The sequence below is a fragment of the Onthophagus taurus genome, chromosome 7, assembly GCF_036711975.1.
Source record: "Onthophagus taurus isolate NC chromosome 7, IU_Otau_3.0, whole genome shotgun sequence".
NCBI classification, from domain to species: domain Eukaryota; kingdom Metazoa; phylum Arthropoda; class Insecta; order Coleoptera; family Scarabaeidae; genus Onthophagus; species Onthophagus taurus.
In genome coordinates, this window is record NC_091972.1 from 15,020,508 (window position 1) to 15,044,347 (window position 23,840).

General features: G+C 33.6%; 1 protein-coding gene and 1 pseudogene across 1 annotated transcript in view; one reads left to right on the top strand and one right to left on the bottom strand.

Moving 5' to 3' along the window:
* Positions 1-7,707: 7,707 nt before the first annotated feature.
* On the bottom strand, positions 7,708-8,357 carry LOC111413065 (small ribosomal subunit protein uS5-like; annotated as a pseudogene).
* A 2,828-nt stretch (positions 8,358-11,185) lies between these two features.
* The window catches only part of LOC111425506 (Hormone receptor 3), a 175,280-nt gene continuing 162,625 nt past the window's right edge, over positions 11,186-23,840 (top strand). The window contains exons 1-2 of the mRNA XM_071197324.1: positions 11,186-11,558; positions 12,829-13,148. Coding sequence (XP_071053425.1) covers positions 13,130-13,148 — 19 coding nt within the window. The 5' untranslated portion in view covers positions 11,186-11,558; positions 12,829-13,129. The remainder of the gene's footprint in view (positions 11,559-12,828; positions 13,149-23,840) is intronic.

The following is a 23,840-nucleotide window of genomic DNA, read 5'->3' on the forward strand; positions in this document are numbered from 1 at the left end:
TTTGCGATCTTCCTACACCTCTTCTAGTTTCTCGTGGTCTTCAAAAGGTCTTTGTGTACATTTGTCAGTGTTTTCTTTTGCCACATCCCGACTCAATGCCACGGAAGCCTCGCTACTCAAATCATCACATCTGTCATCTCGTGTTCTTCTGCGATTATCGCTATTTCGAATATTGTTGAATTGCTCGTTCCATCGCTCTTTGGGTTATACTAAGTTGTTCTGCAGTTTTTCTTGTCAAGGCCAAAGTTTAAAGTCCATATGTAGTCACTGACAATATGCAGCTATCATATACCTTCCGTTTTAGGCTTCTCGAAATTTTTTTATTTTCCATTATAAAACTGAATTTTCTGATGATTCTTGGCCAATTTTAATAGTACATTAAACAGTTTTAAACCAAGTTTTTTTCTAAGTTAATCATATTTTGAAATATTAATTGAAAGGTTAAGTAAATCGTATTTAAATTCAAATTTTCAAATTATGTGTGTTTTAAAACATGTTATAAATCGTAAGATTTTGGTTGATACATTTCTTTTATACTAATAAATCACTCTGATATTCAAGAAACTGTTTTGCATAGTTGGAATATTCATTGAGTTATTAACTTTATGAAGTAGTTCTCGACAGAAATAATACGAGGAATTTAAATAAATCCTAAAACAAGTTCTATTTATTCCTAATTGCATTCTATGTTGTCACTTGATGCAATTAAAATATAGTTCACGTGGTTTTCAATTGGTTAAAATTACCGTTATTGACTTAAATCTTACCTTAACAGTTGGAATCTGCCCTAAAAACTTTCTTGTTGTTATGTCAAAAAGTTCACGCCACATATCACATGAATGTCACTTCTGCCACCAAAGCTTTTACACCAGTTCTATATCAAAAATATTGATTAATAATAATATACATTTTTAAATTCAGTTTTGCAATGAATTAGTTACGAATAGGAGTGTGTAAATAAATTACACCAATTTAATTGCGTTAACATATTGTATTTGCATTATAAATTAAGGTGGAGGTAGTTTCCTGTAGGAGACGAATCAATCAGTTCAACTAGGCGATAGAACAAGCTTTTCCAATATACGACTAATTGTTTTCCGATCGATTCATTACCCAGATTAAATTCTCGAGTGAGACAGAGGCAAATGAACTCTCCGAGGGAACTTATACGCGTAGGTGACGTAAGACTAATCGATGAGACTTTTTTTTACGCGGTGCTTTTACTCCACGTGACGTTTTAATCGTTAACGTGTCGACTTGAGGTGAGTTGAGTATAATACAATGACGAATTTTCGTTTTGGGGTTGTTGACTTTTGTCGACTACAAAGCGACTTGTCGTGTCGATTGGGAGCTTTGTGGACTTGAAATGTAAAAAGAATGAAGTAGGTATTCATTCATGACACAATTGTTCAAAATTGTACTACTCTTTGTTGTAATAAATTTAAGTATAGGAAAATGTGTTGTATATTTTATTAATCTAATCTTTATAATATGTTGGTTTCTTAACATTATCTGAGAAAAAATGTCATTGTTATTAAATTTACCTTTCATATACAGTAAATGGCGCAGATTATTCATCATTTTCAAATATCAATTAAACAATATTCTTCAATTTCCATTGTTTAAACAGTCCAAGGTCTTCCAGATCCATTCCCAAAATTTTCAAAATTTCCTTTGTCTCGTAAATGTTGGTGGATTTCCTGAAATAATCGTGCAAAAGGAAGTCGTCGATTTGGATAAGCTTGCGCGTAAAGTCGACGTGCTTCAAATGGATCTCCATTCGCACGACCATACATAAAATGCATATCAGCTAATTCTGCATTGCTATACATTGATAAGACACAATAATTTTAAACAAATCAAAATTTTAAGTTGAAATACAAATTTATGACAACTATGACATTACAGCTTTTTTAATTTTACATTGACTAACATGTATTAAACTTATCAAATCATGTTGTCAATGGTTGTCACCGAATTGTATTGTAAAGATAAGAAGTACGTGGTGGACATTTGTCAGTATCAATCCATATTGTTGCCACAGTTGTAAGAGTAACCCAAGATTTTTGCGATTTCATGCGAAAAATAGCAGTATATTTTGGAGATATTCGAAATTATTTTTCAATTTGATAAAGTTAAATAAGTTTGAAATAGAAAGGCACATACATTTCAAAAATCAGCTTTAGACTAGTTTGGAAATGAGTTCAAAATGTCTAAAAGTATGGGAAAACTATAAATTTATGCAACTATGTCCACCAACCGTGGCTACCATTTTATACATCCAAGCGCCATATAAAATTATACAACCGTGCATTATATAATCTAATATGACAAAATAATACGAAACCGGAAAGTACGTGCCTGCTTTTCAACTGAACTGCCTACAACATAAATCTTTCTTCTTCTGTATGGCTTCTGTATGTAATAAAAAATCTGCAAAGACAATGAAAAGAAAAACTGGAACTTCATTTTATGGTTGTCAGATATTGGGGTTTCCAGATTCCCTAGCGGGCGCCTCTTCCCTAAGTTGCGGATAGCGGAATGCCTACCAGATACGGTTAGTAGTGGGGAACTTAAATACTCAGGACACTAATTTGTCCTTAAGATGACATCTCAAAAAGTAGAAGAATTAGACATGTTCAACGGCATATGGATGCAGAAGGCAAGGAGATACACTGCATTAAAGATTCATTTTGAATTTTCCAAAAAAGTAAAAATGAGAAGACGAAGACATATTTTGTTCCCAAGTCCGTAGTAGTCTAAGGACTACTACGGACTCGATCTAAGGATCGACTAAAAATCTCTCTACGAAAGATAACCACCACTCAAAAGTGGAAAATCAAAACATGGAAAGCGAGCAGCTAACATGGAATTCTTGATTAAAGCAGTAAAGGCTCACAATCTTATCAAAGAGGTGGAGACAATGAACATAAAGACATAAACATTTTCGGTATGAGCAAAGTCAGATGACATGGAACAAGCCCAACAGATATTGATAACTAGCAGACAAGCTGGTCAAAGAGGCAGTTGGGAACCCGTTTATTGGACCCCAACCCGGCTACGGCTGTGTACTACAGAAAAGCCAGGTAATTAATACATGGGAGGACTCAAAAGTAGCTTTGTGCTGGAAAAAACTTCCAGGGCACAAACAGGCGAAGAGTATGATAACGCCGTCGCAAAATAAAACTTAAGAGATTTTATGCCTCAACAAAAGGGACCTAAGGTCGCTCTCAGATTTCCTGGCGGACCATATGCCTCTAAAATACCACCTCTTCAACATTGGACAAGCTGAGACTCAAACTTGTCGACTTTGCAACGACTAGTCAGAGACCGTTGAACATATTCTGTATGAAAGCATCGCCAGAGGTCGCCTAAAAGACAAAATTTTCAAAACCTTGGAGCTATGGAGCTACTGACTAAGGTTCATCAACGACTTAGATTCGCCCTACTCCTGAAACATATAAATTCATTCAAATCAATGCTCCTCCCATTGCAAAAAAAATCTAAACATGCAATAAATCTTTTTTACAAGGATATCAAAAATTTCTAGAAAAATAAAGTTAACAATCAATAAACGCCATTTTAACGCAAAAATAAGTGTTAATAAGTCTATATAATCTTTTTTGACAGAAAGTTGCTTTCATTGCGATGTAGAATCGGTTTATCTCAGTTCAAAGCTTGTTGGAATGATATCCTTCTCTAATCAGTTATTAAATTAATTATAAGCATAACTGCTCCTTATATTTAAATTCTACATGTTATTTTTTTTATTCAATAAATCGATATTATGTTCATATAAAATACAAAAATTGCAGTTTATTGTCCGTAAAAAAGAAAAGGAAATTAATTTTTAAGCTACACCTAAGATTTATATTAATTGAATAACTGTTCTTCAATTATAGTGCCATCTCTGGTGGCGTAAAAAAACAATTCAGTTGCGGAGAAACTCTAAAGATGGCGCAATTTGCGGTTAATCCCCCATTATATTAGTTAACCATCTTGTTACCTATGTGTCATCTGCAGCAGTGTATTTGCCTGTGTGTATAAGCATAAATATAAAATTTGAATCAAGCCATATAACTGGAAGTTGTGCTTTATTTAAAGTACGAGAATGATGAATGTAAGCTGCTTAGTTAATTATTACTTATTGGACATGCAAAAGGTGTCTAAAAATGTTAAAAGAAAGGCGCATTCCATAAAATTTTCTGTAACGGAAAATTGATTATGAAACAATTTTGTGCAAAAAATATATGTAAAGAAATATTCTTCGTAAGTTTGAAAGTGAATTAATCTCAATGAATATTTATCAATCCTGAAATAGCTGACGGTAGCTCATTCAGCCGAATCTTATTTAAAATTCTATAATAATATTATTGAGATAAAAAACCAGAATAAAATACTTTCATAACTTGCGTAGGTGCAATGACTCACTCTGTAAGTATTGCCTAAACTCGACAAAATAAAAACGCATCCAAATTGTGAGTTTCATTTTCCACCTACTTTCGTATTCCGGCGTAATTTTTATCGTCGTCATACGTGACCGGAAAATATAGCGTTACATTTAGTTATGTCCCGTTTATTCCCTCCAGTATAACATACATGATGTATTTTTTATGTTTTTGTTGTGTATCTCGACCAATTTCACTTGAAACATTGACTGGGTGTTATCGCGTACTTATCTTTAGGATGCACACGGAAACAGTAACCATCAAATTCGTGAGACCTCCGGGTCGTTACGAAAATGCAGACGTTTGACAGTCTTCGAGAAGGTTTGTTTCCCACGACTGGAGACGACGACGTCGAGACAAGAAGCAAAAATCGGTAACGATAACTTCTTTTTTCGAGATTTTATACTGAGATGGATGGACAGTCGAGAAGCTTCTTTGCCGGCATCGATGTTTCTTTGGACCTCGAAGGAGTACGGTGACCGTGATGCCCTTACCTGACCCTTGTGCACGTTTCTGTTACTTATTTCGATGATTACAGCCCGAGAGGATACAATATTTTCTTGTAAAGAGGATATTAAATGGATAAGAAAATATATTTTTAACTTATCGGATTATAAATACGAATAAAATCTTACTTTTGTATATCAATGAATCATAATCAATATTATTTTATTTTTAAAAGATTTTAAATTTTATATTTCTTATAGCTATAAAAATAAAATTTAACGGATCACGCAATTAATAGTAATCAATCCAATTACGACGTTAAAGATTTATTCGATATACTGTTAAAATGTTGCCCCACGGTCACGACGACGAGACGTAAGAAGTCGGACGTCGTGACAACAAATTACGAAACCGTTCTTGAGGCGCAAGCGCCTTTCATACAGTTTACAAATCGACGTTGGTACGCAAAATAAACCACGCCTGTACTGAATACTTAATAATTTCGCACTTAAATTAAGTTGTATACAATACAAAAAATTAAAAAAATTAAATCGACACAATTTCTGAACAACCACACCTTTAAATTTATACTAATTCACATCCACGCAGAACTTTACGGTCATTATTACCCGTTGCGCTTTATTTATATTGGATAAATACGAGTAAATACACTCCCCATTGTCTTATTAGAGTTCATTGCGAGCCATTAACAACATAACGGACACCATCCGTGCTAATCGCTCGCATTCGTATGCTATAAAACGTAACAATTCGACGAGTTAAGATTGAGGTATTTATGATGATTGGACTATTTTCATTTATGTCGATAACTTCATTTTATGATGATAACTTTCAATTCAAGAATGAGTTGATAAAATGCTTAACAAACAGATTGAGCAAACAGATTTACTTAGAAATTAATTCATCGTGATTTGTTATTATTTTTCAGTAACTTAGAATTATATCCTTATTAAATATTGAATTATAAAACTTGCCTCTTACTACTTATGATTGAACTATTTAATAAAAGTTTTTTGTGCTCATATGTACTAAAGAAAGGTATAAATAATATCTGTTGTATTCTTATTAACAGTTAGCTACAGTAGATCAACAAGTAAATCAACAATTATAGACAACGCATTGTTCTATAAAACGCAGAATAGGACAAAATTTCACAATGATTTGAAGTTTAGAATAACAATCGCAATTTCCGTACGTTGTCAACATATTTTCGACAAACATTTCTACGGAGGTCCCGTTGGGGCCTTAATACCCGAGTGGTGTTGGCTATAATGTTATTGATCAATGTCATGAACTAGAAATAGAGAAAAACCAGAAAATTAATCAGAACTCAAAAACATTACGAAATGTCATTCTTGCCGATCCCAGAAGTGTTACCTTGGTATGTACTGCGATTATAAGCGATCATATTCTTGTTGAAGATGAAAAAGATGATTATTATTTTTATTGGCAAGGATGAAGAAGTTATGTACATAATTAGCTAGTATCCGTGTCAAAAGTCTAGGTCCCTCTCTTTAGAGGTCGACGGTTCTCTCCAATCCGGCTTTTGCGTGTTCCAGATAGGACGTCGCGCCTTTATTTTGCTTATATAAAGAAATAAAGGTGCGACGTCCAGTCTGGAATACACACCAGCACCATCTTTTTCGATTGGACGGAACCAACATTTCCCAACATGGCTTATTCCTGTTTCTTTTTAATTTATAATTTGTTTAAATCTCTCTAAAAAAATTAGAGAGACATTTCTTTGAAAAGCTCATAAGGGGATCCGCAAAACTCAATTAATTGACATATTTTGGTTAAAACCGCGTTGAAATCCACCCAGCCGTTTTCGACGTAACCGCAACCTACTAAACCGCGATTTTCCAGGAAACTATATGGAATATCATTAAGAACACATCAAGCTACCACTTGTTCAAAATTGAAATTTTTTTGTCAGAGAGTTTTTGAGAAAAAAAAATGTATAGTGGACAAAATTGCCTTCACCCTCAAAAATTGGGTACTAAATTGGGATTTTGTGAATAATTTTATTACTACTTACTCTTTAGGAGAGTTAGTGAGTAACGATGAGATGTTTTACTTATTCCTAGACAGATATAGATTTGTGCAGTGTATGTCACAGAAACCGGCTAAATATGATATAAAACTATATGCACTAAACATTAAACAAAACATTTTACACGTGTAACTTTGAGTTAATAATTATTACAGTAGTTATTATCATCCTCTGGATTGACTCAAAAATGAGTTAACATAAATTGGGGAAATGAAAGCACAACAAAAACAGATTCCTTCGCGATTTTTGACACATAAAGGTCAAAACATGTTTATTGTTCTACTTTCTTGCACTCACGACACAAGTAAAATTGTTGACAACACTAACAAACCAGATATAATGAGTACAATAGAAGAAAAGGTTAAGTTGATAATGTTGATTAAAAATATGCATCATACACTACACAAAAGATAATTAAAAGATGCACCATTTGTAATTTTTTTTTGAGTATTTGGCCCTGCCATGAGATTTTCTCGCATTGGAAGTCATGAAGGAGCAGATCAAAATGCAAACGATACCATAAAAATACAGTAACATTTTTTACTCAGTATCAAGAGAAATTCTTATACATTCGTTTTCAAAGCAGGCAGCAAAGGTCTGCCTATTTATTTTACCTAGAAGTTTAATTTTAAGTACGTGTAAAAATATTATTCTACATGTAGCGAGCATTTTTATTAGCGATTTGTTGGACCTTTCAGCTCATGTCAATTGTTTAAACTCATCTTCTTCTCAAACGGCTCATGTTAGATGTTGAGTGGACAATGTTCTATTATTTTTATGCTCATAATCTGCACACTCCTGATACGGAGGTTTTGTCATATCATTCCAAAAATTGTGTAAATGTAGCTTTGGCAAAGTTACCCAATGTCCCCGTGCTTCCTCTTGCCGAGGTGTAATAATCTTCAATTCCTGCCATTTGCAGTAATTAATTGGGAGTGGAGGCTGAAACGATTCCAGTATCGCGTGGTGCAGGAATCAACCTCACGATAACTGAACCGCATTATCCTGTTACTTTACAGGGTATTATATGGGACATTATCAATCTTGTTTCTTCAGTAACCTAACCTTACAGGGACAACTGAAAATTTTGCCAGGATAATCGCCCCACGAATAGCTGTAGCAACTTTCTTGCTACTCTTGACCCCAACCCAATGTGACCTTTTCCATCACCGATAGCTGTGAATGCCTTGAATCGTGTCCGTTAACTAGCGCGGGTTTATTTCTGAACCGGCATAATTTTTAATACGTCGTCTTTTAAGTCGGTACCAATGAAGAAATCAATAATTTTATATTCTTTTGATTGGTTGCCACTACAGGTAGATTGCTTCTAATAAGTGGATCTTACTATCCCTCACTAAACGACCTAACTTGGTCACAGGAGTCCAATAAGGTTAATAATTTTTCATTAAAACAATTAGCTTTCCCATCAAAAGATATTAATTTCATAACTGCACCTAATTCATCTTCGTAAAATCATTATTAAAATTTTATTACGGTATTAATATTACGCAAATTACAAGAGGTAATCGTTTTAGAAGGCATTCTTTCTTCAAAGAATTCGGTATCTTATTCCACGACCTGTCTCCAACTAATCCCATTTGAATAGCAACAACTTTCTCGTTCACGGTGGCCCTGCACGAGAAAGACATCTGGAACAATGTGATCCTTTCTCTTGCGATGAATAATTCGGAAATCATATTGCTCTAAGCGAATTGCCCAATAAACTAAACGCACCATAGAAGTTTCAGCCATCTAAGGTTTTGTAATAGGAGCCGAATAAATTTCTGTATCATGTTGAAATCCTTTATCCTTAAAATGAATGTATATAAGTACTTAAGTCCCAGAACAACCCAATAACATTTTTTGAATTCACAGTAAGATCACTGACTTGAAGACATCCCACAGATCTGCAATGTGTTTATATGTTCCTGAAACGAATATACACAAAACATCATCACTTTGCTCAAGACGCCCAAAAAAGGTTTTCATAAAGACGAGCTACATATAAATCAATTAATATATTTAATTATTATCAATTAATAAATAAATCGATAAATAAACCACAAGCAATCAATCCATGCTTTTAGTAGATTGTTGGATTTCCTTGAAAAGACTCTCTTCGTAATCAAAAGATTGAACAAAACAGCTCAGCAACAAAAATATTGCACCTGATTAATATTCATTAAAAATTAAATTCCAAAAAACTATGGAAAGAGCAAGATTAGTATTAAAATCAGCATGTAAAGTAAAAGGGTGAGCAAATATTTATCCCAGCCAGTTTTCTTCAAATATAACACACTTCGCAGGTTATTTCATTTCTTCTTGGCGATTGTAACATCATTAACTCTTTAAATAACCAACTGATAAAAGAACATAGATAGTCTTAAGATTTCGCAATAGCGGAAAAACATGACACACTTTTAAAACCTCTCAAAATAGGAAAACGCAACAAAAAACTGTTAATGAAAACAAAAATAAACTGAATATAAATAAACTATGATAAACTTAAAGAGGTTCTACTTTTCAATAGAAAATCTACAAACGATAAAAAAAGATCACATAAAAGATACTGCTTCCAAAAGACTAATAACTACCTGGAAATAGGAGATATCCTTTCCAAAAGACTACCTACGGATTCTAGAATGATAGATACTGCTGGAAAAGACTACGATCTGCTTGGAAAAGCCTAGATACTGCTGGCAAAAGACTAATAACTTGCTTGGAAAAAAGAGATACTGTTTCCAAACGTTACCTACTGCATCTAGAATGCTAGATACTGCTGGCAAAATACTTCTAACTGCTTAAAAGAAGTAGATACTGTTTCCCATAGATTACTTACCGCTTCCAGAACACTAAATACTGCTGGAAAGGACTACTATCTACTTGGTAAGGGGAGATACTGCTTCCAAAAAACTAATAACTCCCTGGAAATATCCTTTTCAAAAAGTACCACTGCTGGAAAAGACTACGATCTGCTTGGAAAGACGAGATATTGCAACCAGAATACTATTCACTGTTATTAGAGCGCTAGATACACCAACAGTGTTAGTTTTTAGTTAGGTTTTCTTTCATCATTATGGAGATGATCCCATGTTGGCGTCAAAATTTGTGCGCAAATTTTGAACTTTAAAAGATACTTTTGGTAGTTTTAAAGGTTTTATATTCATTTGCTTTTGTTACCTGTTCTAACGTTTTAGTAAAATAAAATTTTTATTTCAAAAAATTGACCATCTTTTCAACATAAAAGTTGATTTTTCTGAAAAACGGTCACTTTAGAGCTCATGACCTTTTGTACCTTTTTTTGTGTAGAAAACATTAACGGTTCAAATGGGCGTCTCAAAACCGTACTTTTTTCAGTGGCGTAGAAGTTGGGGAGAAAAACAACCACTACTCCTTCAAAATCTTCCACAATTATGACTTTAAAAAAATTTTTTTTGCACAAAGCTTATTATGAGTAGAAAATGCTTACAAAAGCTGTTTTCTGTACGATAAACGGTTCCGGGTATATTCGCAAAAAACGATTTTTTTTATTAAATGTCAACACCTTGTATCTCCAAAATGGTGCATTTTAGAGGGTAAGTTGATAGAACCTTTTTTTCAAATTTCACATCCTGAAGTACTGCGCATATATTATGAGACAGCCTGTATATCTCAGATTAAATGTCTTTATATGTCTTTTTATAAACAAACTGCGTAGGAAAAACTTTTATTATATTTCAACGTATCTCGAAAATGGTGCATTTTGTTGTTGATAGTTGATTAGTTGATAGAAACTTTTTTCTTTTATTAAATGTTGCATAAGTGTAAGTAACCTTTACCTAAGTACCTATTAGAGGATTTAGATTGAAGATGAAGCTCAGACTTAATACATAAACATTATAAATAAACAAATTCTGAACTTTGAACTTTAAATTTACGCTTATTTTGTTTCATTCAATAGATGCTTAAGATGAAAACATTTATGTTTTCCAAACCCAGCAGGATAATTTCTGGCTCTTCCCGCCACCAAAACCACTTCTTCATCATCTTCATCCTGAATCTCGTCTTATATCGTCGTGTTCTCTCTTCTTTTCTTCTGTCTTCCTTTGGCGTCCGCCAGTTCTCGCGGTCCGAAGGAGACTCCTCCGATGAGACGTAGTGACGTTGGCGCATACACACGATCCTGTAAGTTAACTGCTCTTGTACCGCTAACCGGCGTTCCGTTACACGGCGGTGTGTCAGTGACCTCTGGTAACTCCTCACCTGGTCCGTTCAGTCTCTGCCAGCGCACCGCTCCACAACAGGTGCGTTTTGGAAACATTGGACGTAAGACCGTCGTCTTTCCTGCACCCCACATATTTTGATCATCCCCCTAAGAGGTCTTACAGGACCTAAGAGACATTAAAATTTTTTAATGCTGTAAAGACGTTTGGTTTCGGTATTGTGCCTCAAAGAACATCCGTGACGTGCTTTGGTGACTTGTGTGCTACTGGATTTTGAACGGTCATTAATCCTTGTGATATTTTATCCGTGTTTATTAATTATTTGGCGTGAACGTGAAGAACAAATCGTTTATTACTTTTATTTTGGGATATCTTGCATATTTTGTGGTAAGTAATTCACCTTTCTTCTTAATTTATCCTTGATTAGATTTAGTTTTGTTATTAGAGCTTTTATTATTATAAGATCTTCTTGTGCCATCAAATTACTTACGATTAGTTTTAGTTGGTATTTGAATCTTCGCAACTTTCGGCGAATAGAAAGATTTTCATGAAATTATGTCATCATGAAAGAAATTGGGCACGAACATGATTACTTTGTTCAAGATCATTAAACATTATTAGACTAATAATAACCTTTAAAGAAAATTTCATTAAATGTAGGAAATGGTGATGTAATCTTTTTTGTTTTTAGAAATTGTTTTATCATTATAGTTGTGTAAAAGTTTAAAGAATACCAATAGAGTTTCTTAAAATGATTTTTTTGCTTATTTTACATGGTTAGGAATTTCATAACATTTTTTAATAATTTAGCTCATCGATTTCCTTTTGAACAAAGAATTATTTTCATAATTAATTTCTTACAAGTATTTCTAAAACTAGTTATCGATCGTACGAAAAGAAACGGTTCTTTATTCGTGTAGAATTCGAGGCCTAATTAAAACGGCCCCCGTATCGATCGAATGAAATAAGTTCTCGCGAGGTTTTGGACACCCGAAAAGTCCTCGTATAGGTTTGCGTTCGTTCGGTCGTCGACCGGCAACAGCAAGGCAACACCAGTCGGACCGAACGAAGTGTAGAGCTTTTCACAGGGTTCCGAAAGCGCGCACGGCCACTTTCCCAATCGCGACGGTCCTTGCGCGAACTTTCGTAAGCACGCCGTTGCCGCCGGTTGCTTGCCTCTAAGTTCAAGTTCAATGTCCTTGCGCTCGATTTCATAGGCCCGGCCGCCCATGACTACATAAACTTACCATTTACTTCTTTATATCTTGTAATTTTTGTTAATAATCATGTTATAATTTTTGCAAAAAGCTTGAAATTCAGTTCCATCTTTTTGATTTAACATTTGCAATTTCTTTTCTTTAAATACTTTTGTATTTTTGGTGCCATCCATATGGTCACATCGAGATTTCTTTAATCGTATGGCGGCGACGGCGTTTAGTGAAAACAATTTCTGAAAAGCGACGACGTGGTCCTGGTGTCGGGTTTCGGCGGACGATCGTAAAAATAACCGCGAATCTCGATTCATCGCCGTTCGAGCTCTCCACGGTCCTTCCACGGTGTCAATGCACCTTACTCGATGCTTCTTGCTCTCCTCATGACCGGGAAGGTGCGGACTGAAAAAGAACTCTTCTTAACTTCTTCTTTTCCCCAATTGCAGGAGCTCAGTGGCCATGGGGCCAGTACTCTGACGGCGACTACCATGCACCGGGCCAACAATCTACCAACCTTTTACAAGAAGAAACCACCGAAACGCGATTGACAACCTCAAGACAACAAAAGAACAATCAAAAATTCGGTTTTATATTTATTATTTTATTTTTATTTTAACTTCGGGGGTGAAGGCACTTTAACATTACGTAACACGGTGAAGATATCGCGGTTGGTGTGTGTTCTGCTGGAATACTGTGCTATTTAGAAGCAATAAACTCATTATTATACACGTACGAGGAGATGCTACGATGCCCAGTACTATAAGAGGTAAGATATCTTTTTTATCTTAAATATCATATAAAACTCGATCTAAGATGTCTCTAATGTGTCCTCTTCAAGTATAACTTAATAACACTTTCATTGGTCTAAAGTACTTAAAATTGATTATGAATCGAATACTTACTTAAAGTATATCTTGAATGTTAAAGTTTTGCTAAAATTTATTATAAAAACTAATTATAAAACAAATTTATTTAAATGATATTCACCCTCACAATAAATATCTGCTGAACAAAAAAAATGTTTTCATAAAATAGCTAACATTTGCAGTATTTTAACCTTTCGCTATCTTCCGCAATATCGTCAACTTTTGTCTACTTGAGTAACCGACGAGTGAGGGTCAAAAACCTGCATACGATAGTAAAAATAATTGTCCTAGCTCGTATATCGCGCGTATTCTCGCTGAGTCAACAGAACGTTCAATTATTAAATAATTTTATTGAGACAAAGATTAGGTAATCGTGTCTCATCCCAGTGTCCCCTCGGCTGTGGACAAAGCGATTCACCTCGCATCTTTTTCTCGATTCGTCTCGGCTCTATTTTGCTCAGATTTTTCCCGGAATCTCCACAGTCGATTAAATACGAATTCTTCGTCTCCCCCGGTGCCCACTGAGGTTCTTAATGAATAAGCGAAGCGCGACGAACCGTTTCTATAAATACTCAGATCATGTGGTTAACGACAGCCATCCGTTTAGGGCTATTGGTATTAAATTAAAATTAAGTATACATCACCGTATGGAGTTCTCTGCACTTATTGTCTCTTCAATGGCTTCCTCTTCCGCGGCAATGTGACGTTTTTTCCTAATTATCCTCCTATTAATGTATATACATATATAATTTAACGGTTGAATAGCTTTGGAATCTGTTGATGGGTATGATAGCTCTATTACTGTAATATGGACAGGATGAATACGACTTTAAACGTCGCCGACGTACACTTATTATTATTGCTATCTTTACTCTTTTAAACCTATATCTCACTATTTTTATCAAAACGTTTATCGCCACTTTTATAAAAATGTTTTCTACGGTTATAATTATTACTTAATTAATTCATTACTGCTTTATTATCATTATTTTAATCCCGTTAGTTAACACTGTTATTAAGATGTTATTATACTGTTAATAATAAATCCATTGTTATTATCCGTTCTTGAGAAATAACAATTATTATTATTTATCGATTACGTTAAGTATTTATAATTCCATGTTGGTTTATACAGTTGTAAGGACACAATAAGAGGAGGAATACCAAATTTACTACTGTATCGATTTTATGTTTTATTTATTACATTTCTATATCGATTCCGAAATAACAACTTTGTTTGATTAATTGTAATACTGATGAATTAGTAATAATAAATCGACTTCGTGGTTTAATTTGACATCTAAACTTGTAATTAATAGGAACATTTTCTAGTATTGTTTCTCTTTATCACCAAATATAATCTACAAATTTAATCCATGTTAATTCTGGGAGGTCTAAGATTTTCACTTTGTGCTTCAGTAAACAGATTGCGAAAAGAGACGCTTGATATAAGCATTTCTCGCTACAGTTACTTCAATAGGACTGATATGATTAATAATAATTATTATTTATTGCAGTTTATTAGTACTACCACGACACCTTTATATGTTTATAACATTTTTTGGTTAGCTGCTTCAACACCAAGTTTAGAAAAAATTATACTTCACTTTTAGATTACTTGATAAGGAAGAAAATATGTAGAGAATTCGTGTGTTTAGGCGAAGTTAGAGAATTCTTAATAAAACTCATCTTAAATTTTAACAACATGGGTTTTGTTGCACACCTAATCGAAATCAGTTTCAATGAAGTACAGATAAATCTATAAATCATCAGCATACCAATGAGGCTAAATAAACGAAATGACATGGAAAGATTTGTGAAAACATCTCCATTGAAAACATGAATACATACAACAAAAGTCTAAAAAGTTAAAGTTTTCGAATAATCTAGCAAACGTAGTAAAGACAAGTTCATATTATCTATCGCTTTCAGAATGTGATTCAAACTCACAACCAAACTCCGTTTCAAACCCGATTGCGTATCTTCTTTAACATTTTGAAGAGAATAGGCAGAATACTTGAATAGGGCAGACGGAAAGTAAATCAAGTCCTCTTAACCTGACAATTTTTGAAACGATATTGCAAATAAACTCCCCGTTGATTAAAAAAGCCATGTCTTTTAATATCATGTTCCTTGCTAGTGTTAGTATTTACTTTTCTATTAGTTATAAACTCTGAAAAACCTTTGTATGACTAAAATCATTACATTTAAGCTCTTTCCGTAGTTTTTCAGTATTTCAATCAAATCATCTGAGCCAAATAATTGCGTGTCTTTTACTATTTGTTTCTATGTCTTCAAAAGCTGCGTCATGTTGCAGAAAAGAATGTGTTGAAGTATATATCCATCAAATTATAAAGTTCCACTATCTACGCGTAGACTCTTCTAGTGATTAATCTTATAAATTAATTAAAAAACAAACAAACAAAGCAAACCTATTATCTGGATAATCGACTAAAAGTCGGAATATATAAACGCTGTGAAATACCTGTACTTACTTATACTGCAAAGACACGAGTAGGTACAGTAAAACAAAACAAATAATAAGATCGGCCGAAATGTAGACACTCAGAACATTTAGAGATTAATGCAAAGTTTAGGATGTGGTGAGATAGCAATCCAAACGATGGGAATGAAGAGACCATGTCAACAGGATATCGCGAGAAATATTGGCCCAATTGAAGTAGAAAAAATGTGACATCGTCCTATCAGAAGAGAAAGAAGAAGAAGATGAATGTGTATATACCAATAATGTTGCAACTAGACATGTTAACCGATACTTGTACGTAATGCAATGATGCATTAGGAATATTTTTTATTCATAACGTATTCTCCATCAGTTTTAGTACCTACTCACATTATAGTAGATTTTATTAAGAAACATCGTCCAATTTTGACATTTTGTGATTTATGCTACATCACTAGAAACTGATAATAGATAAATATGAAATAACTTTGGATTATTATTTATTGATGCATTAGGAATATTTTTTATTCATAACGTCTTTCTCCGTCAGTTTTAGTACTTACATTATAATAGATTTTATTAAGAAAAATCTTCCAAATTAAACATGTTTGGGAGTTGTGCTATATCATCACAATCTGGTAATAGATAAATATGAAATAACTCTGGATTATGATTTATTGATGTATTAGGAATATTTATTATTCATAACGTCTTTCTCCATCATTTTTAGTACTTACGTTATAGTTGATTTTATTAAAGAAAATCGTCCAATTTTGACATTTTGTGATTTATGCTATATCATCATAATCTCGTAATGGATAAATATGAAATAACTCTGGATTATGATTTATTGATGTATTAGAAATATTTATTATTCATAACGTCTTTCTCCATCAGTTTTAGTACTTACGTTATAGTAAATTTTATTAAGAAAAATCGTCCAATTTTCACATTTTGTGATTCATACTTTATCACTAGAATCTGGTGATAGATAAATATGAAATAATTATGGTTTATGATTTTTTGATGTATTAGGAATAGCTTTTATTCATAACGTCTTTCTCCCTCAGTTTTAGTACTTACGTTATAGTAGATTTTATTAAGAAAAGTAGTTCAATTTTGACATTTTGTGGATTAACACTATATCAGTAGGAACAGAGGAACAGTTGGAACAGGTATTAGGAACTATCACTTTTTAGGAACAGAAACATATTATACCTGTTCTCCAAAAATATTAGTTTATAACACCTCTAGTTACGACAATTGTCTTGACTGAAAGACGTCATATTGCACAATTTCAGCAGTTACACTCAAGATTTAATATTTCTATTTTATGTGTTGCAGTATAATGTTTTTCCGTTAGATTTTTTAGCGACGTACCTTGTGTTTTTTCGTATGGGCCAGAACTAATTAGATGAATTATACATGCACTAACTTTGCTTATAATAAGAGTATAATTGGTTTTGGGAATCTGGTTTTGGGTATCATAGAATCCCTTAGGATCTGGACTTGATCCACCTTTTTAATCAAAATTTTAATAATAAAGTATATAGGTGGTGATTTTCTAATCTGATAAATTTATGATTACCCTCCGACTTCTTTTCAATCTTATCTTCTTCGGCCTAGCATCCAAAAGACACAAATACAAACTATTCTTATATACATATCGTCCAAAATGTATGATCTAGTAAATGTTGCTGTAGTATTATTTTCACGGCGTGTTATCTTAGTCAAAGTTACATCTATAAAATAATTACAATTTATTTCAAGTTAACGAGGATATTGTTTCGTTAGCTTTTCCTTTGCAATAAGTAAATCCTTAATAAAACTCTTGATTTTACTCTTTATTCTGTAGCTATCATAATTGTAATTATAATTGCTTCTTTATGGCTAATTATAAAGAAGATGCTCTTACACAAATGTGACTCATAACAAATTGTTATGGTTAATTTATGATACGCGATTTATAGGCAATAGTAAAGTAAGGTTTAAAAGTTTTGAACTTGAAACAGTCTGTAAAGAGCCAAGCTGTTACAAGTAAGAAAAAGTACTACAAGTAACCATGATAAATAGCAGTATATAATAATAGCAGTATTCATCTTTCAGATGGTTTTATATAAGATGGAAGTACAAAGCTTATATGGCAGTTCTCATCTTTTCTACAAAATCTGTATTTTTCTTATTACCAGGATAAAGTAGTTTTGCAATTGTTTGATCACAGTCAGCTTCAAACCATTTCTGCCACCTAGAGCAATTCCATCTGGTAGCTTTTAAATTCTTTTCTTAAACTTTCTCAATTCTAAATTCCAAAACACTCAAACTTCACCGATTCATCTAAGCCAGAGATGCCAGGAAAATGTTTGAAACATTCCAATGAATGATTTTGTGAGGACGTTATTACTTAATAAAAAAAATTCTGTTTATCAATTTATAATTTTTTTTATCAACTACTTAAATCACAGCTAATTGAGGTTACCATATTAACCGTTAATCCGAAATAATTACTGGTTTCAGAGTCGCTGGGACAGTTTCGCAATGTTTTATTTAAGTAACACATACCCGGACTAACACGTTTCTTCTCCGCGCAGAAGTACCGGTTTAAGATTTCTTGGTTTAGCCGCTCCTTATAAAATCGCCCTGAGCGATACTCGCTCGTTTGGGCGCGAGCTTTTATTAAGAGACGCGACAATCAGCTTTGTGTACACGGATAATACGTACAAAGGATTAATTTTAACAGTTACTCATCGATCGCGCGCCAAGCAATAAAAAGTTTTTCGCTGCGTGTAAGTTTCATTGCGCTCAATCGACCGTAAAGTCTTCGTCTTCTTCGCCTGTTTATTCAAACGGCCCGCCGGCTATTACTTTATACGTCGACGTTATTTTTAAAGTTACGAACAACGAAACTCCGACCGTGGTAATCACCGAGTTCTGGAGAGAATCACGGTAATAAGAGGTCGTTTTACTTGACACATTAAAACAACGTTCGGCTCGTACATGGTTATTATGTAAATGTAGTAAGGATCATTTTTTGAAACATTCCAGTAACTGTTACATGCTCATCTTGTTCCTTTTATGTTTAAAATTAAAGTAATTCTTATTTAATGTGGTAATTAACAGTTAAATTCTTGGGAAGTAACAATATGTAATGAATTTAAATGACTTGTAAATTTAAGTAAGTGTGATAAGGGAATCGTATAGTGCAGACTTAGTATTGACTGTTGACAGGTCGTGTAAGTTATTACGAGCTTTGAACGGACGACACGTGAAAACTTCTTGAAAGGGTACTTTATCGACAATTAAACGTATACTCTTGCGTTTTGTATTATGTTACTTGAATATAATGGCGACGTGCGCGTCTAACGGTACGATAGTCGATTTAATGAGATGGGAATTTGGACGTGGGACGTACATAAGTACATTATAGACAGCTTCGATAAGCGTGGATTAATCGGTATTTATTGCGATGGGAAACACGGAAAACTATGCATTGTTGGTGAAATTTTGTATTTATTATTAAATGTTTGGGGTAGATTTGTATCAATCGCTCAGACTTGTAGATATTTTTCACTCTCCTTATGCCTGTCATGTTTTTTTTTAATTTCGTATACGTGTAGCGTTAGTGCGGCGTTGATATATTTGGTTTGATAAGATCTGTGCGCGGCACTTTTGCATTTTGGGGCATTGCGGAGGTAGATATCCACGTGGGGTCAATGGCATTTGGGTGGGGAACTACTTTTTTTTTAGTACGGTTTCTAAACACGCCAAAACAAACGTTCCTTAATTTATTTCCCCAATTAACAAATCATACAATTTGCAAAAAGAAAAGATATCTTTTTTTATATACATACTACAATAAAATGTCGATATAACGGACTTCAGATATAACGGCCAAATAGTTTTAAGTCATACTATTAATATCATCTATTTAATATCTAGAAACATTGGGGTTTAGCCGTACGTCTGTTAAGACGGCTAAACCCGAATGTTTCTAGTTCTAGATCTTAGAACTTAGAACTTCTAGATAAAAGACTTTTTGGAAAAGGAAAACGTTGAAATAGGGCACATATTTATTGAAGAAGTTCTTCAACACCTGAAAGGTTTGAGTGAAGCTTTTAATGAATATTTTCCGAATGACAGATTAAATATCAACAAGAACTGTGGATTAAAAATCCATTCATTATCAATACACGACCTTCAACCATGTCGTCAAAAAAATATGAAACTTTGATTGAAATGACATCTCATTCATCGTTGCAAGAAAAATTTAAATCAATGCCGTTAGTGCAATTTTGGTGCAGTTTGAAAAATGAATATCCTCAATTGTCGTAAAAGGGCGTATTGGCACTTTTACCATTTGCTACTACATATATGTGTGAAATGGGATTCTCAGCTTATGTGTCGACAAAAAATAAATGTCGCAACAAACTTGACGAACTTTCATCCATAAAGCCTAATATTAAGTATATCTGCGGTAATAAAAAGCAGCGGCACTCTTCCCATTAAACGTTATTTTAATAACTTTTGTATTAATTTTGACAGTACTTTTTGAAGCAAATAAATATTATTTAAAATAACTCTAATTATTGAATGATAACAGGGGTTCCACGATAAATGTGGTCATTAAAAAGGGTTCCACTCATCAAAAAGTTTAAGAAACGCTGCTTTAGCGGAATCCGCAATAGAACACGATGCACTTTGGCAAGTGTTAATTAATTTGCTGATGGGATCTAGTAATTGTATATAGCTTCTAACGTTTTCTATGAACTCTTTGTTGTATAGTGTAGCATGCTGCGCACACGACATGTAAGAACAAGTCGTGAGATTTGATAGAGACTTTAAAGTTTTTCCTTTTACATCAGCAGCAACAGTTTCATATAGGAGAGCTTTTTAAAAATGAAACATAAGCATCCCTATAGGAATACCAACGAGTATCACAAGGTAATTTCATCCTATGACCACCTTTTTCAATAATTTTTCTTTCCAGGTCAACATTTTTGAACTACCGTAAAATGCTTGTAACGTTATTTGTTAGAATTTTATTCAGTACACTTTTTGCAAGTAAGTTAGCTGTATAACTGCTGCAAGTGCTGTGCCAGACAACATGTTATACCATTACAGAGGCATTATCTGATACAATGATACATATACTTCCGCATTGAAAGTTTCTTTGGCTAATTTGATGGCAGAAATAACTATTTCCGTTGTTACCATTAGAAGTATACAACACACAAACAACAGTTTTTCACTTGTAACAAACTTAGAAGCTTCAGTTATGCTCTGTTTGTAAATATTGTCCAGCAAAGTTGTAGCTAAAGTTGTTCTAGAAGGGAGAATATAAGCAACTCAACAACGCTAAATGACAAATTGCAACCAAAAATAAACTTTGCCAAACAATTATTTAATTCTATTTCTTCATGAGTATCCAGAGTGTCAACAAAATTCGTAATATCTGCATTATCTTTAGTTTTTCTTATATGTACAGTATTCTTGAAATATTTTGGAGTAATTGCAATCGTGGTAGCTAAGGAAGTTGGATTTTTATGTAAAGAAATAGCAGTTTCTTCACTACATGAGGTAATATTTGGTAATGAAATACTGCTATGCACGCTTTCGTTAGAATTGGGAACTTCACTAACTAAATTTAGTTGTCCATCATCCGCAACTAAGAATTCTAACATCTGACAGTCATTATTTTCTGCATTATCGAATTACTGACTTCATAATCAAACATGTTAGTTAAATTTGCAGAATCCGAATTGTTGACAGAATCTGTTGTAAACGTTCCAGCGATGGTTGATTTTCGAGTGTGCTGCTTGCACACATTTCTAAAAAAAGTAACCACAATAGCATTGGAAATTGAAACAGCTAAACTCAGTATATACTTAGGAAAGTCTACTTACTTCCAGTAAGATACTAACAAGGGAAGTGTCACAACTGTGTCTCACCGATTTCGATGCAATTTGGTACAGTCATAGAATGGGCCAAAATAAGGTTCGCACATTTTTTTATACGTGCGGTAAAAGCCCCTGGGGCGAGTTATAGGGGTTGAAAGTTTGGAGAAAAAGTACGTTTTCACTTATATTTTGAAAACGAAAAGTGCTATCAAAATTTGGTAAATTGTAACTGATATTCATTTTAAAAGAGCTTTCTTTTGATGTGTCACACATATAGCAGAGGGTTAAAAAGGGCGAACTACCCCTATTTTTTTGGAATTATTTAAAAACCACCCTATCGATTTTGGCGGCATTAAGTATACTTCTAGTGCGTTCAAAAATATTAGTTAAGGGTTTTTTCCCATTCGCCCTAGATCAACCCCAGCGAAGTTACGGGGGTTAACATGTAAGCACTTTTCGTAAGAATGATGTGATAAAATTGTCAGGTATTTTGAAAATACTTTAAACAAAACCGTAAATTAGTCGCACAATAAAATGTTTAGTGTAAAATAAGGCATAATACACCATATAGGGGTTGTTGGGGTTATCCACCCCCTTAAAAATTAATTCTATCCCGGGCGTTATTTGTCGATTACGGCGAAATTTGGTACTGTGTTTGTTTTATATTTGAAGTAAAAATTTTTGAAAATGGTTATAAGGGTTACAAATTAGGGGTAGTTTTTTGTTTATACCTCGAAGATGAAAACTGCCATCGTAACTGTGGTATTGTTTTTTAAAAATCTATCTATCGATGTTCCACGAGGTAAACTACCCTCATTTTCTTTAAATAATAAATATAAAACTACTAGATAAATAAGATATTTTATTTATTTATGAGTTAAAAAGCAACTGACAAAAAAAATAGTTCAATATACCAAAGAAGTTTATTCTACATTACTAATTGACGTTTTTTATGTATTATATTAATTTTCAATATTAAATTTATTTTTATTCTACGTAGTGTTGGCAAAAATGAAAGTCGTGGAAAAAATGTTTTAAACATAAGGATTTTTTACACCATGCACATGTTATGACCGCTATATCCCCACAGATATCACACGTTGGCTTCTCACTCGAAAAGCAAACTTCCACGGGATTTTCAAAATGGTCTGGTCTCTCCTCTATATAGCCACTTGCAAACCATGCGTATTTAAAAACATTTATAAACCGAGGGGAAGCCAACTGGTTATGCGTCAACGATTGCAATTTTAATATGTTATCCCTCTGATGTAAATTGACATCATACTGGTAAAGAATAATCTGATCAGAGAATCTTCTAATAAAATTTTTCCATATTCTGAAACCAAATACATCTAGGGGCTGTATTTGACCTGTTGTCCCTGCAGGTATAGATAAATGTTTAAAATTAGTACCTGATGGAGTTATTTCACTAATAACTTCAGGACAATGGCCACTCCAAGAATCTAATAATAATAATGATTTAGAACCAGTATTTGGAAAATATACATTTTGGAGCCAATTTTTCATGTGTTCTGAAGTTAACTTTCCAGATTTTGATGCCAAAACGTATATATTGTCTGCTTTAAACATTGTATTTGCTACCCTCGGTCCAAAGCTGCCAGAGGGTTCTTTTAAAACAATAAAAAGTGGAGAAAGAAGTTTCCCATCAGCAGATATTACGGGTTGAATTGTGTAACTGTGCGTTGTAGATGACACCGACTGGACCACACTTTCTACGGTTTTAACTCCTAAATCGCTTAATGTTCTTCCCGAATGGAATTCCAAGTTAAAACCGCTCTGATCCGAATTGTAGGTGTTTTCAGGTCCATATATTTGGATTTGTAGCTTTGCCTCTTTAACGAAATCTTTTGCTAAAGTTTTTACTCGATCAACATTTCCAATTTGTTTTTGGGATAGAAATTTTGTTATTTTTCGGCTTACTAACCGATTTGCTTTCTTAAAACGTTGCACCCAGCTATGAGATGCTTTGAACAGTTGAGGAGATAAATTCTTTTCATTTCTAGCTTGTATAGCCCATCTGCGTATATCAATATCATGTAGTGGCAATTTATTATCTACGGCGGCTCTCGCTTGATTAATTACAAATTCGGTAATTTCTGCTAATTTTTCTTTGTATGTCCCTCTTTCTTCAATATATTTAGACCATCTGTGCAATTGGGTCTTTGACGTTACTTTTCGGTATTTGTTTTTTACGGTTTCTAGTTTCAAATAAC